The sequence below is a fragment of the Hordeum vulgare genome, chromosome 7H, assembly GCF_904849725.1.
Source record: "Hordeum vulgare subsp. vulgare chromosome 7H, MorexV3_pseudomolecules_assembly, whole genome shotgun sequence".
NCBI classification, from domain to species: domain Eukaryota; kingdom Viridiplantae; phylum Streptophyta; class Magnoliopsida; order Poales; family Poaceae; genus Hordeum; species Hordeum vulgare.
This window is the reverse complement of record NC_058524.1, coordinates 592,143,719-592,159,086: the sequence shown is the minus strand read 5'-3', so window position 1 is coordinate 592,159,086 and position 15,368 is coordinate 592,143,719. Positions and strand designations below refer to the sequence as shown.

Here is a 15,368-nt window from a genome sequence, read left to right as displayed (position 1 = left end):
AGCAAGGGAAAGAGTAGAGGGGGAAGATGTTGCCGCGGCGGCGGCGACTTTGGCTATTAGAGCAACCCGACGGTCGAAGTAGCCGGGCGGCGACGATTGTGGTGGGGTGGGTGGAGCCATGCCCTAAACCCTAGGATCGAAAAACTGATACCATGATAGATGAATAAAAACTATTGCTTCTTGATTATTTGGTACATGGTACATGGTTTTGTATAATGATACAAATCGACTTAGACTAGGTATTACAAACCGACGTAGACTAGAAAACTTATGATCCAAGAAATAGCCTAACAAATAAAACAACTTCATAATTAAAATTGCAAAGGAACTCAGTTCCACAAAAGTTCTGCAATAATTGTTTTCATCAAATAGGTCCCCACATATTAAATCGTAGAATCGCCATTTGTTTGGTACACTAAACAATTGTAGGTCTAAATTAACCGACTTGAGTGCTAATTATTTATAACCAAAAACTAGGTAGATGCACATTTGAACAATTTCAACTTGTCATCTTCAAATCTTTCCACAGCTAACTAAAGTTGCACATTTCCTGTCCAGATTTGAGATCCGCCCCGTGCAACATCAACTTTAAAATTAAAATAATTTAATAGAAAAAGAGAAATGCTTTTTTAAAACACAAACAACATTATTCTCCTTGTTTCCCGTCACAAAAGACACACAAAGACAATACTACTTCATTACCCAAAAACTTTCATATCACAAGGCCGAAAATAACATTAATTTCTTTTACGTTTTTTTATTATGTATTGTAACATTAAAAAAATAATAGTTGTGCCCATGTGCACCTTGTTATATACTCCATTCGTTCCTAAATATAAGTGTTTTTAAAGGTTCCACTAAAAGACAACATACAGATGTATATAAACATACTCTAAAGTGTAGATTCATTTATTTTTCATCGTATGTACCCTCTAATGAAATCTTCCTAAAGACTTATATTTATAAGGAGAGGGAGTTATACTATATCACTAAACCTCCTAGGATTGGAAGCCTCACAATCAATTGAGGTCTTCAATTAGAATTTGGTCATCCAATTTTGATCAGGTTAACAACCTTGTTCATTTATTATTTTATACAATATATAACATTTCCTAATTTTTAAATCTTCACAATTAATTGAGGCTTCAATTTAGAATTGTATAACCCGATTTTTGACCGGGTCAACAATTTCTCAAGAAGCTCTCCTATTAATTTATTTTCAGTCTTTCATTCGACCGAGGTATTCAAATTTGGATTTGGTTTACAATTTTGATCGGGTCAACAATTTTTCAAATCAATCAACAATAACCGCCCTACAAAAATATATTAACCCCTCCCAGACTACCGTCACCACAAAAAAAGCGCCACCTTGTTATATTGTAGTCGAATAAAATAGATGCAACCAACGATGAAAAGATATTTCAACATAAATATGGATTGATTATCGGATAACACAAGATCACAACGCGAAAAGCCCACCAAATAACCGCATTATAATTAAACATAAAACACGTACACTCCATCATCTGCCCCCACCACCAAACTAAATACTCCATCAATTTCAAAATATAACGATTACTAATTTATTGGAAAAGTCAAATTTCTATAATTTTGACCAAGTTCAGAGCCAAAAATATGGACTTCCACAATATTAAACAAAAAAACATGAAAATTCATTTCCGGATGAACCTAATGACACCGATTTGATATTATGAATTTTGATATATTTTTCTACTGGTTTAATCAGATTTAAAGAGGTTTGAATTTTCAAAAAAGTAATACATCATATATTTTAAAGTAGAACGATTAAAGAAATTTGAGAATCCCAACAAATTCAACAGCGTAGCAAAAAAGCGTCCAACCCTTCAAGTATATTGTGATGTAAAAAGTCATTCTATGAGTTTACAACATTTCTGTATCTTGATGTGACGGTTGAATGAACTTCCCTTTATCTAGAAATTTTTACCTAGCAAGATGTACAATAACCCAATATGTGTTTTTCCTCTCCTCATATGTAAATACTATTTTGGCTTCCCGACAAGTTAATATGAATAACAACTTAATATGTGCATTTGGTTAATTTCAACTTGTGATCTTGAAATGTTATCCCAATTGACTAGCCTCACATTTCTAGTCTAGAATTGTGTCTCACTCTGTGTTGTTTGTTACTCCCTTTATTTCAGTTTATAAGTCCGGCACGTGTATCTAGATTGTCAATTTGACCAACTTAATGATAATCATATATTACAAAAAATATATCATGAAAACTTTAGATGTTCTATTTTTAATGATATATTTTTTATATTAAACCATAGATTTTATATAAGTCAAATTGACGACCTAGGTACATGTGCATGCCTTATAAACTGTGATGGAGGTAATCATAGACGTAATAAGTTAATAATAAGTTAATGATCCGGAGCGTCTTCTCTGTGCCGTTCCATTTTTTCGTCTGAGTTTTGCTTCGATACACTACCCTAGAAAAGTTTACAGATTTCGATGTGGATTAGAAGTTATCCCTCTAATAAAAGGTTTAGATCGTTTTGATCTCTTGTTTGATCCATCGGGCGAATACGGATTAGAATTATTTGATCGTGGGTGTACTAGAATACCGTCTTTTAAGTAACTTTAAGATCCGTGCAAGCTTTCACGTGTACCAAAGCAAAACTCATTCTGTCCAATTTTTTTTTTTTTGGATTCAAACTGTGCAACCTGGTTGATTTTTTTTAAAAGGGCGGGAGACAAATTTCATGTAACTGAAAGACAGCAAAGCCGCTTTCTCATGAAATACAAACGCCGCCATTAATCCCTGTGTTTTCCAGCAACAAAAGCTACATAAACACACACAAGGCCAAAATCAGGTCTAGCAGCAGCACTCCACCAGCACCAGGGATTGGAAGAAACGTTCACATCGCTCACACAGGCACGCACGCGCGCGCGCGCGCACATCGTACGTGCAGCGCTCTCTCGCTGCACATGCCACGCCACGCCACGCCACACAAGCACACATATTCCGGGGAGCATGAGCATGAGCAAAGCAGGGGCACACCACACTGCTATAAAAATACCTGCTCTTCAGTCTTGCTGCACAACTGTACGGGTATACTTCCCAAAGTCGCTTAGTAAAAACAAAAGGCCGTATTTGTTTTTCACAAGAGAGAGAGAGAGGGAAGAAAAGAAAGGGAGGTGGAGAGAGAGGGAGGGAGAGCAGCCAGCTCCACTCGTGGGGTTAAAACCCCAAGAACAAGCCCAGCGGCCGCGGCAGCGGCGGCCAGAGCTATAGCCAGAGGAGGAAGAAGCAAGCAAGCCAGGCCAGGCCCGAGAAAAGCGAAGCCGGACCGAGGCAAGCAAGCAACCGGCTGAGCTCTGAAGCAAGCAGGAAAAGTAGGCGGCGAGCATGCCCCTCTCCGGCTGCGGCGGCGGCGCTCGGATCTGCCGGGGGGCGGCGGCCGGGGCGCGGCGTTGAGCCGTCGGGAGCTCGAGGCCGCGAGATCCGACGGAGCGGCTCCTCGGATCGACTGTTTCTCTGCTCCGGCGGCGGCCCTCTCGCATTCCGGCGCCCGGAGACCGCGGCTCGTGGCCGGTTCACGCTGCCCTCGGAGGCGGCAACTCGAGCGGAACGCCCGCCGCTAGCCCGTGGTAATTCCCCGGGGAGGAAGGAGGCGTGACTGCGCACGGCAAAAGGGGCTCGCCTCCATTCCATTCCCTGGCGAGTGAGTTGGCGAGGAGGAGGAGGAGGAGCCGGGAAAGCGACGGGTTTTCGGAAGGCGCTGCGATTTGGCCTGAAAAGGAGGAATCTTTCCTCCGTTCTCCCCTTCCTTCCCCGCCTCCGCGCACGCTCTTTTATTGCCTGCCCGCCCTTCATCAGATCGGTCTCTGATTGGCCTTTTTCCGCAACAAAAGGGCTAAGAAAAAATGAGGCTCTCGTCGCCGGCGGGCGCCGTCCTACCGGCCCAGTCTCCGGCGTCGCCGGAAGGTACCGTGTTCTTCTCTCCCCTGCCCCGTCCGTGGGGTTCTTGTCCATTGCTGCCGCACTCGCTCTTCATTTATTCGCAGTCCGTGTGATTTGAAGTTTGTGGGACTAGTACTTGGTTCACTTCTCTTCTTGTGATTTCGCCTCCAAGCTCTGTGCGGATTGATTATAGCCGTGTGATCAGGCCATCTTAGCCCAATGCGTCGGATTCGAGTGTGGAGTAATATTTGGATTTGTCGAGGGTCCTTGCAATCCACACGAAAAATGCTCCCTGTGTGTTTTGGGGATACTTTTTATGCCTGCGAAATTTCAGTTCGCTGCTAATTATTTTGGATTGGAATTTCGGTTATGCAATCTCGCCTATTTCCCATCCAATTTCTTGTTTTATGCGTTAATTTGTTAAAATTAGTCTTTACGGAAATACGTGTATTTTGGTCTTAATAATTGCTGATTTCCCATGAAGATGAAAAACAAATCAACAACCTTAGGCCACTTGTTAGGAGTTCATTTCGTTGCATGCCCCACCTTTTTGTAGTATAATCTTGAGACCAGCATATGAATTCAGAGTTGTTACAGTTCCTAGGGCCATCATTATCTGTTCAAAATCAACACTGACAAGCCTTCTGCTCAAATGATTTTGCCATTACAGCTGCTGAGGAGCACAAGTGCCTGAATTCGGAGCTATGGCACGCCTGCGCCGGCCCGCTCGTTTCCTTGCCCGCAGTCGGCAGCAGGGTGGTGTACTTCCCACAGGGTCACAGCGAGCAGGTTGGTACAAAAATCCACTCCACTGCTAGGAGCTTTGCATGATCCTGAATCCTAGCTTTCGGCGCCGAACAGAAAAAATCTGGCTCTTTGTGACTGTAGATTTACTGGGTGAATTTCTGTCTCAGGTAGCCGCGTCAACGAATAAGGAGATCGAGTCTCAGATCCCCAACTACCCCAATCTGCCTCCACAGCTTATCTGCCAGCTGCACAATGTGACCATGCATGTAAGTGTGGAGATTTGGAGCACATCATTTTACCAGCCATGTAACATCACTGCTATCTTTGTGTTTGACCATTGGTTTTTATTACCTTCAGGCTGATGCGGAGACGGACGAGGTCTATGCGCAGATGACCTTGCAACCACTTAACCCGGTAATTCATATTTACCATGTGCCATGCGCAAGTTTTCTTTTTAACCCAGTATCCAAGGGTGTAACTTCAGCTTGCTTCTCTTTTCAGCAAGAGCTCAAGGATCCGTATCTGCCTGCTGAATTAGGTACTGCAAACAAACAGCCAACGAATTATTTTTGCAAAACATTAACTGCGAGTGACACAAGCACGCATGGCGGCTTCTCTGTTCCCCGGCGAGCAGCTGAGAAAGTGTTTCCTCCTCTGGTCTGTGCTGCTCCTCTACACTTTCCAGCTTGAATTTTGAATTTTACTTGGGAGTGAACCGAATCATCAACTCTTCTTCTAACTTGCCTGTAACTTTTTGTAGGATTTCACTATGCAGCCTCCAGCACAGGAGTTGTTTGCAAAAGATCTTCATGGCAATGAGTGGAAATTCCGTCACATCTTTCGCGGTGAGTAATTTTCAGTCTCTGATATCTTCTAAAAAATGCGTTCGGGAACAATGTCAAGCATGATTCCATCTGTTTACTCTATTTTTCCACTGTGAAGCCTTATGCTAGGACAATGAAGAACTTCACTCATAAGCTCTAGTTTTGCAGGTCAGCCAAAGCGGCATCTTCTCACTACAGGCTGGAGTGTCTTTGTAAGTGCAAAGAGACTTGTCGCTGGGGACTCTGTCCTGTTTATCTGGTATGTTAATTCTTCCAACACTCGAGATGATAACTCGGCACCCCTCTCTCTTTGCTGTCTACTTGAGCACACAGATTCTCACTCGTCAAAACTGCGCATCTCCTTGATTTTCAGGAACGACAACAATCAGCTTCTTCTGGGAATTCGCCGGGCAGCTCGGCCACAAACTGTCATGCCATCTTCTGTCCTATCTAGTGATAGCATGCACATTGGTCTTCTTGCTGCAGCTGCTCATGCTGCTTCAACAAATAGCCGGTTTACGATCTTTTATAATCCAAGGTAGAATTTTTTTGGCTGCATTTATTTATTTGGTATTTTTCCTTCTGAATGCTTTAAGCTTAAACCCCTCTGTTTGTGCAGAGCTAGCCCTTGTGAGTTTGTTATACCACTTGCCAAGTACGTAAAAGCGGTGTATCATACCCGTATATCGGTGGGCATGCGTTTCAGGATGCTTTTTGAGACAGAAGAGTCCAGTGTTAGGAGGTATGCCAAATTAAATTTTGATGTGCTTCTCATCTTTTACCCTAGACAAGTTGCAGCAATAAACGCTATTAACTATTAGCATTCTTATCTAAAAACTTTTAATTGTCTAACCCGATCAATTCTTATTTTTCAGATACATGGGGACAATCACAGGAATTAGTGATCTTGATGCTGTCCGTTGGCCAAACTCACATTGGCGCTCTGTGAAGGTATATTTATGGGCTAGCACTTGTTATTGCCTCTGTTCAAGTCTATAGATGAACATTGCCTGTTGTTTACCCATGTACCATGCAAAGTTTTTGTTAGACAAGATGAAAATTCCTATAGAGATGGCTTGCTCTTGCTTGGTACCAACTTCACAGTTTAGCATGACAGAAAAAAATGCCTATGAAAAATGCAGGTTGGCTGGGATGAATCAACTGCTGGAGAGAGGCAGCCAAGGGTGTCACTTTGGGAGATTGAACCCCTGACAACTTTCCCGATGTATCCTACTCCTTTTCCACTGAGACTGAAGCGACCGTGGCCAACTGGCTTGCCTTCTCTACATGGTACTTAGCATTTGTAATGGGCTATGCTTAAATTATTCTCTAGCATGCTTTTAGTGTGGAGTATTATAAATTATCTCTTTCTGTAGGTGGTAAGGATGATGACTTGACTTCCTCGCTCATGTGGCTTCGAGATAGCGCAAACCCTGGTTTCCAGTCGCTGAATTTTGGTGGTGCTGGTATGAATCCCTGGATGCAGCCAAGGCTGGATGCGTCATTACTTGGTCTACAACCTGACATTTACCAAACGATGGCTGCGGCTGCGTTCCAGGATCCAACGAAGGTTTCACCCACAATGTTACAGTTCCAGCAGCCACAAAACATGGTTGGTAGAGCTACGCCGCTTCTGCAAAGTCAGATTTTGCAGCAAATGCAACCTCAGTTTCAGCAGCAGTCATACCTTCAAAACATCAATGGGGCCACAATCCAGGGCCAGGCTCAGTCCGAGTTCCTTCAACAGCAGCTCCAGCGCTGCCAGTCCTTCAATGAGCAGAAGCCACAGCTTCTCCAACAGCAAGAATCGAATCAGCAGCAATCACAGGGTATGCAAGTCCCTCAACATCAACATATGCAACAACAGAAGAATATGGCAAACTACCAGTCAGCATATTCTCAACTCTCCCCAGGTCCTCAGTCTTCACCTACAGCACTGCAAACGGTCTTACCGTTTTCGCAGCCTCAGAGCTTTTCGGACACGAAAATGAGTTCATTGTCCCCATCCGGTGCCCCCACCATGCATAATACATTGGGACCATTCTCATCAGAAACAGCTTCACACCTAAGTATGTCAAGGCCTACTGCGGTACCTGTCGCTGGCTCGTGGTCGTCAAAGCGAGTTGCAGTGGAGTCTCTGCTTCCTTCTCGGCCTCAGGCTACACCACACATGGAACAACTTTCCACAACGCCACCTAGTATACCTCAAAGCTCTGCATTGGCGCCACTTCCTGGAAGAGGGTGCTTGGTGGATCAAGATGGGAACTCTGATCCTCAAAATCATCTTCTGTTCGGCGTCAATATAGACTCACACTCACTTCTGATGCAAGGAGGTCTTCACGACGAGAATGATTCGACGGCGATTCCCTATTCCACTTCCAACTTTCTGAGCCCTTCTCAACATGATTTCTCCTTGGATCAGACTCTAAATAGTTCAGGATGCTTAGATGAATCGGGATATGTGCCGTGTTCGCACACTCCTGATCAAGTGAATCAACCGCCTGCAACCTTTGTGAAGGTAAGTGAGTGGCTTTTTCTATACGACAAGCAATCATCTTACTTCTTCCCTGAAACTATCTTGCTTATTTCCCTGAAACTATGTTTCTTCTTTAACAATATATAGCTACTGTCTGTTTTGCCGATTTCTTGACTATCAATAGCAAGACATGCCTTAAAATTGGTAGAAAGATATCTGATGCTATTTTTATTCAACTTATGAAGCATTGACTGCACACTACAACTTGATGCAAAAAGAAAACAAAAAAGAATGCCCTGATATTTTGGTAACTTGTTCCAGTGCCGCATTTGATGTGTTCTTTTTTCTCCATGTGAACATCAAACAGGTTTACAAATCTGGAACCTACGGAAGGTCGCTTGATATCACCAAGTTTAGCAACTATCATGAACTACGTAGAGAACTGGGGCGTCTATTTGGCCTTGAGGGCCAGTTGGAAGACCCTATGAGATCAGGCTGGCAGCTTGTATTCGTCGACCGGGAGGAGGACGTCCTCCTGGTCGGCGACGACCCTTGGCAGTAAGTTTCTTAACCGTAATTGTTGAAACTGAATGTCTTAACTGTTCCACGCCGTCCCTTAACAGTGTGGCACCTTCCAACTTTGCAGGGAATTCGTGAACAGCGTTTCCTGCATAAAGATCCTGTCCCCGCAGGAGGTGCAGCAGATGGGCAAGCAGGGCCTGGAGCTCCTGAGCTCGGCCCCCGGGAAGAGGCTAGGCGGCGGCGGCGGCAGCAGCAGCTGCGACGACTATGCGAGCAGGCAGGAGTCGAGGAGCCTGAGCACCGGGATCGCGTCGGTTGGCTCGGTCGAAGTCGAGTTCTGAAGAGAGCAAAAGCCCTCGCTCTTAATGCTATAGCTTCGCCGCGTATGTTTCTGCAGCCCTTTTCCCTTTCTCCCCCTAGGTTTCGAGACCCGGAAGGTACCGGAGAGCAAGCACATAGACCATTCCTACTAGCTCTTTAAGTTATGTACTGCCGTCTAATAATTCATGCCATGCGATATCATGTTAAGAAGAAGTAGGAACCTGTACCGAGATCCGTAAACCCCCACCGGTTTTGGTGAACTTGCCAAAACCATGCTCCATGGAATCCTTACTAATCCTGTGAATGTAGGCTCCTTAAGTTATGCAGCTCTCTTGTCGCGGATCGTCGGTGTTGCAATTGCCCTATCTTGTTCATATCCTGCATTGAAATTGTATTTTTGTTTGTTTGTTTGTTTTCCACATGCATATATGGCAAGGCACCCTAGTTCAGTCAGGAGTCTGGATTGGTCTTCATGGCCTCCCTTCCAGATCAGTAGTAGTAGCACCCTGGAGTTGCCACCGTTTGCTTGCTGTTTTAGTGGCATGGCTATTTATATATTTAGCTGTGGATGTAGAAAGGCGTTGTGGTGCAGCAGGATCATGATGAGTGGGGTGGAATGGACAGGCCCAAAGATGGACAGAGGCCAGCTTTGGGGGAGGAGGAATGTAGGCATCCACCCCATCATTCCATCTCTTTTTAGGCACTGGCTTTGGCTTTGCACGCGTTGAGCTGGACCATAGCGCATAGCAGCACCCCACCATGTGAGGAGCAACCAGATTTTGAGGATTTCTCCTTTGAAACTATACGAGAAAAGGATAGATGGATGTGATGCGATGCGATGCCCCTCCATCCATCCATCTATCCGTCACGCCATCAGTCCTCATCAAGTAGTAGCAGTTTCTATCTGTCCATCAGTCTATCTCTCGCTCACCTGGCTCGATGCTCCTCCCAAGGGGCGCCGCGCCGTGCATCGTCGCCTCCCGTACGAACCTCAGCTCACCTCACCTCGGTGGGGATTCATCCATCTCCGGTCGCCGTCGACGGCGGCGCACATCATCGTGGTCGCACGCACGCACCCATGTCCTCCATGTGGACGATGGAGATGGAGGGGTGATGCACGCGCCACCCGATCTTTCTTTTTTCTCCGGCGATCCGCCCTCTGCCCCACGCCGACCGGCTGAGGATTCCTCCGTCGCGCTCAGATCTCCGGCCGGATCTCGAATTTTTCTTTCTTTCTTTCTTTCTTTCACGTGAGGGTTGAAACGCGCACGCAAGTGGAGTGGATGCGTGTTGTGCTGTGCTGTCCGCTGTCGCCGTTGGCGTCTCGCCGTCGTCGACGGTACGGCGCCAGGGTGCGACAGGAACCGTCGGCACGGCCGAGGGGAATCTGCCGCGCTGCCTAGACTGGTGTTTTGGTTTAAGGAAACAGCGCACGCGCACGCCGGGCCGACGCGACGCGACCATGATGCCCCCGCTGCTGCTGCTACGTACCGAATCACGGCGTGCAGAATCAAAATTGCAAAAGAACTCGTTTCTTTTCTAGGAATCATCTGAGAATTATCAAAATCAGGAGTGTATTAGAGAATCGTGGAAACTCGACGATTCTCGTAATTCTAGACTGGTCACATAATCCTCTAGGCAGTTACGAGAATTACAATTCTCCAGAATTATAAGGCGAAAAGAACTGACCCTCAGTGTCTTGAAATTGACAAAATTATTATAGGCGTCAGATGTAGAAAGAAACAATGTGGTCTCACACTCAAAGAATATTTTTTATAGGATATTAACATAAGTTTGTCACTCATCCTTAAGCCAACTTTTGAAACTGTTATATTGAATATCATTGTAAGAACATATCCAACAGACACACAATGCGCGGCGCGGCGCATAAAAATTCAGTTTACAACACGCATATATCTAATTTTAACGCGCCAGCGAGCGCTGACTCCGATGGAAGCCACAAAATTTGGCGCGACACTCCAGCAGACGTGCAAAAACTTCAGCGTATGCAACATGCATTTTTGACCATAGGATATTTTTCACCTCGGGGAAATTCATCTCCCTACGAGGCCCGTTGAGGAGCCACACCACCACGTCGTACGTGCGATCGGTTTCGAACAGGCCGAGGCGCATGTCGCCGGATCGGATCTCGGCGTAGAAGGTGTCGAAGGGGCGCGCACGGACGCCGTGGTAGCCCGAAGTTCCCCGGCGGCGCGCCGGCATGATGGCGCGGCGGCGGCGAGGCAAGAAAAGAGGCAGAGGGGCGCGTGGCAAGGCGAGAGGGCGACGGTTTCGATGAAAGGGCGCGTGTCAGACGTTGCATTTTATAGGCGCGCTGGACGTCGTGCCCCAAATCTAGCACGCGTACCCGCTTTTACCCACGCGCGCGCAATCATTTTTCACGCGCGTGAGTTTACCGCCTCCGCTGGAGCTCGCGAAACCGTCCCACGCCCGCTAAAATGGTGTTTACTGCACGCGCGTTTTTTACGATCGTTGTTGAAGATGCTCTAATGATTATATATATTTCTTGAGAAGCATGTCTACATATTTTTAAGCCTAATACATCTGCATTATCAATTAGTTATCAAAACTAGTACTCCCTCTGTAAATTAATATAAAAACGTTTGGATCACAACAATAATGATCTGAACATTCTTATACTTCTTTCATTCTAAAATAATTGTCTCAACATTAATACAACTTTATACTAAAATTAATACAAAGTTGAGACGGAGGGAGTATTAGTTTACAGAAGGTGTATTACTCAGAGAACATGTCAGTACTATCTAAAACTTGAGTATAGACTAGAGAAATGACACGTGCAGTTTGTCCCAAGATAAATTGACAGCCAGATTTTAATCCTTTACGTTTTACCCGAAAGCGTGCAATTTTTTATTACACCTTTAAATCATCCGATACACACGGGCTGTCATCTGCCTCCATAATTACGGCACATAAAGAGCCACTGACTAAATGTCAAACAGTATTGACTTGGGAGTGTGAAAGCATGCTTCCTTTGCAGCGCCGCTCTGTCTGTCCAAATCTAAGCCCCCCACACCACATAAAGCTGGATTTTGCACAGCGACAGGTATAAAGACAAGGGTTTCCAAGATTCTAATCCAGTTTACAGTGCGCACAACACAGACACGAAAGATAATAAGCAAAGGAAGATGGTAGAAACTGGTCTGAACTTCAATCCTTAGGCTCCTCCCTAAACAATTTTTTTTTAACAAATTAATCACATAGCACACAGTATATTGTACTCCCTACTAAAATTATACTAAGTAAACGCAAGTATTACTCCCTTCATATCTAAATAATTGTAGTTGAAAAAAACTAGATTAGTTCTTTTCAACTATAATTATTTAAATACCGAGGGAGTATATCAGAGGAATTAGCTCAATTTAATCATAATGGATCACTGAGTTATCATGTGAGTGCTAACTGATACTGTATATTATAAACCACCCCGATCATGTGATCAGTTTCAACATGTCACAAACTGAGCTCATGTCTTACTGCAGGAGTATATATGACATGGTGCTCGGCAAGTCATGGTGGTTTGTGCCGCATCCGGTGGCCCGACTTCCCATCGACGGTTCACAAATTTGACGGCTGGTTCTACACGTGGCCAGCGGCGGTCTCTGCGAGCTGGCACGGTGGTGGTGCTTGGTGGACTTGTCAATGATGGTGCGTGCTGGATATTTGGGAGCTTGGCTGAAGACGCTGTCTCGGCCTTGGGTCGGTGACCCGGGATGGCGGCCGCTGTGTCATTATAGACCTTCTTGAAGGCATCGCCGCATTGCTGCCGCAACCCTCCCACACGGATTTGGCTCCGGGAAACCGTAGATCCTTTGAGACCGGATGATGGCGGCGCCTTGGCGTCGTTTCCTCTCTTGAAGGCTTCGTCGTCGGAGCTGGGCATCAGAAGGAGGGACCAGTGGATGGTGTTGGTGTTGACGTCAAGGCTTCTGTGGCAATGGTGTCGCGGGGAGTGATGTAGGAGACGAGGCATTCTTTAAGGTAGTCGGCTCTTGTCCGACGTGTTCGTGGGATGATCTCAACTGATTTGTTGCTGTGAAGTCGAAGCTTGATGGCGGGGCCTGATGGTGTACGATGAAGGGTAGCAGGTGGTCTGTTTGGTGATCTTTCAGGACGCTAGCCTTGCTTGGTTCTCCTTCATAGCTCTTCGTTGGTGTCACAGCCTTGTCGTCTTGTCGTAGTGCCTAAGGTCTAGCAGATGATCGTCTTTGACAAAGTCGGAGTCATTTCTCAGAGTTTGGGTTAGCAATGATGCCTCTAGGGGAGAAGTGACGACGATAACATCGACGCACTGTCTCGACAAGGCCCTCTTTGAAGTGCCGCCTGTGGGTCTTTTGTGGGTGCCGCTCAGCGGTTTGTGATGGTTTTCGTTTGATTATTCATTTATTAACTGAGCTACTTTCTTCTGCTTAATTAATGAATGAGGTAAATTTTTTGCCACCGTTTAAAAAAACATTACTACCCAACATTCAGAGTTGATGGCACCATCCGGTTTAATCTAAAAAACTCTAAAGGGTTCTTATCGTGGTGAATTCTTGCTAGTCAGGACAGAATAAGAACTATGAGTGTAATCATGTTCATCAATCAAGAGGCCAAAGCATTCATCTCACTTGGCGTGAAATTTCTTCTTTCATCAGAGTACGTGTACTCTCTCTGGTCCTTTTTACTTCGCATATTAGATTTGTGACAAGTCAGTTTGACTAAATATGTATTGAAAAATATCAACATCTACAATACCAAATATACATATCATGAAACTACCTTTCGTAATGAATCTAACAATATTAATTTGACATTGTTAATGTTGATACATGTTTTTATAAATTTGATCAAAGTAGAGATACTTTGACTTCAGACAAAGCTAATATGCAAACTAAAAAGGACCGGAGGGAGTACACACTAGCGGCACCGAAAGCTCCACCTGTCTGAAATCTGAAATACAAGTTCAGATCTGATCAGCAGGCAGTCCACACATCAAATTCAGCAATGCTACACATACATAAGTTTTCATAGGTTTTACAAAGAGGTGGATTTTGATTGGAGATTAAGAGGAATGGGGCCCCACCCCCCTTAAAAATCAAGGGGGGAGTGGTTAGTTAGAAAGAAAGAATCCTAGTCAGCGTGTAACCTTATGTAACTCTTTGTATGTCTAGCATTTTTGCATCAAATTCTCTCTTTGAGATAGCTGGCTCCATCATTGCCAACCAGTATACATGCATGGGCCAATTAATTAGGAATAAACATCCTTAAGAAATTAAATGCAGGATATCATGTGCATGCATGCCTGCCTATGCCCAGCTTAATTTCAGATTAGGTTCAGAGCTCCTTGCTTGTGCCTAATCAACCACCTGTACTTCCACATAATGCATGCCAAGTACCAATCTCCTATCAAGCAATAGCAAAAGGTCAAATATTAATTAATACACCGGTCAACTCACAAACATTTTATGTGTAAACACACAGTAAACACACTAGTCAAAATGATCATATATAAAACAATATTATCTGACTGAAAATGACACCATGCATACACCAAACCTAGTTTTATGCTATTATGAGAAAACTGGTCAAGAAGATAGTCCTGTTTTAGGCGGAGATTGCCTTGGAGAAGATTGAGCGGGCTTTTCTGTGGGTTGGGGACCGACAAAGTTTTCGATTGACAATGTAAGGTGAACTGGAAGTCGGTGTGCTTGCCAAAGTGCTTTTGGAGCATTGGCATCTTGGACCTTCGAAAATACGTTAGAGCACTTCGCCTCAGGTGGCTTTGGTATGAGTGGATGGAACCTAACAGAACCTTGGTCGGGTTGTGCCAGCCTTGTGATGCGAAAGACATGGAGCTATTCAACGATGTCACCACCACCATCATCAGTAACGGTCAGTTGGCAAGGTTCGAGACGTCCCCTTGGCTTAACGGGGACAAACCCAAGGATATTGCGCCCCTCGTGTTTCATATTTTGGCTAGAAAGAATTCTTCGGTGAGAGATGCTCTTCTCAACAATGCAGTGCGTGGCTTGCACATATTGACATGTCTCGAGGGCCGTCGGTAGACCACATCCATCGATTTTGCACCCATTGGGAGAGGGACAATGGTCTCTTGCAACATGACACTCCGGATACCATTATTTGGGATCACACTACTAATGGTTCATACTCTACTGCATCTGCCTATCTAGCGCAATTTGAGGGTGTTGTCACCACGCGAATGAAACCCGCGGTATGGGTTAATTGGGCGCCTCCTAAGTGCAAGTTCTTTGCTTGGCTCATCATCAAGAATAGGATCTGGACTTTGCATCGTTTACAGAAGAGAGGCTGGCCCAACCGTGGCCTATGCCCTTTGTGCCGCAGGGAGCCGGAGTCCGCGATGCACATTCTCTTCACATGCATATATTCCATGAGGGTGTGGGAGGCCGTCAAGGGTTGGCTCGATGCGTTGGAGTTGCGGCTATGCCTTCGGTGCATGTTTGGTGGAATGCCGTGGTCCTCA

At 45.1% G+C, this 15,368-nt stretch overlaps 1 protein-coding gene across 1 annotated transcript; it reads left to right on the top strand.

The window, feature by feature from the left end:
- Positions 1-3,172: 3,172 nt before the first annotated feature.
- Positions 3,173-9,168, top strand: LOC123412954 (auxin response factor 17). The gene is made up of 14 exons (XM_045105910.1): positions 3,173-3,976; positions 4,623-4,741; positions 4,867-4,965; positions 5,057-5,113; positions 5,201-5,356; positions 5,460-5,544; positions 5,692-5,782; positions 5,897-6,061; positions 6,143-6,265; positions 6,399-6,474; positions 6,666-6,813; positions 6,900-8,041; positions 8,367-8,557; positions 8,646-9,168. Exons 1-14 carry the CDS (start codon positions 3,916-3,918, stop codon positions 8,860-8,862), a joined length of 2,730 nt encoding a protein of 909 aa, XP_044961845.1. The 5' UTR covers positions 3,173-3,915; the 3' UTR covers positions 8,863-9,168.
- The last annotated feature ends 6,200 nt before the right edge of the window (positions 9,169-15,368 follow it).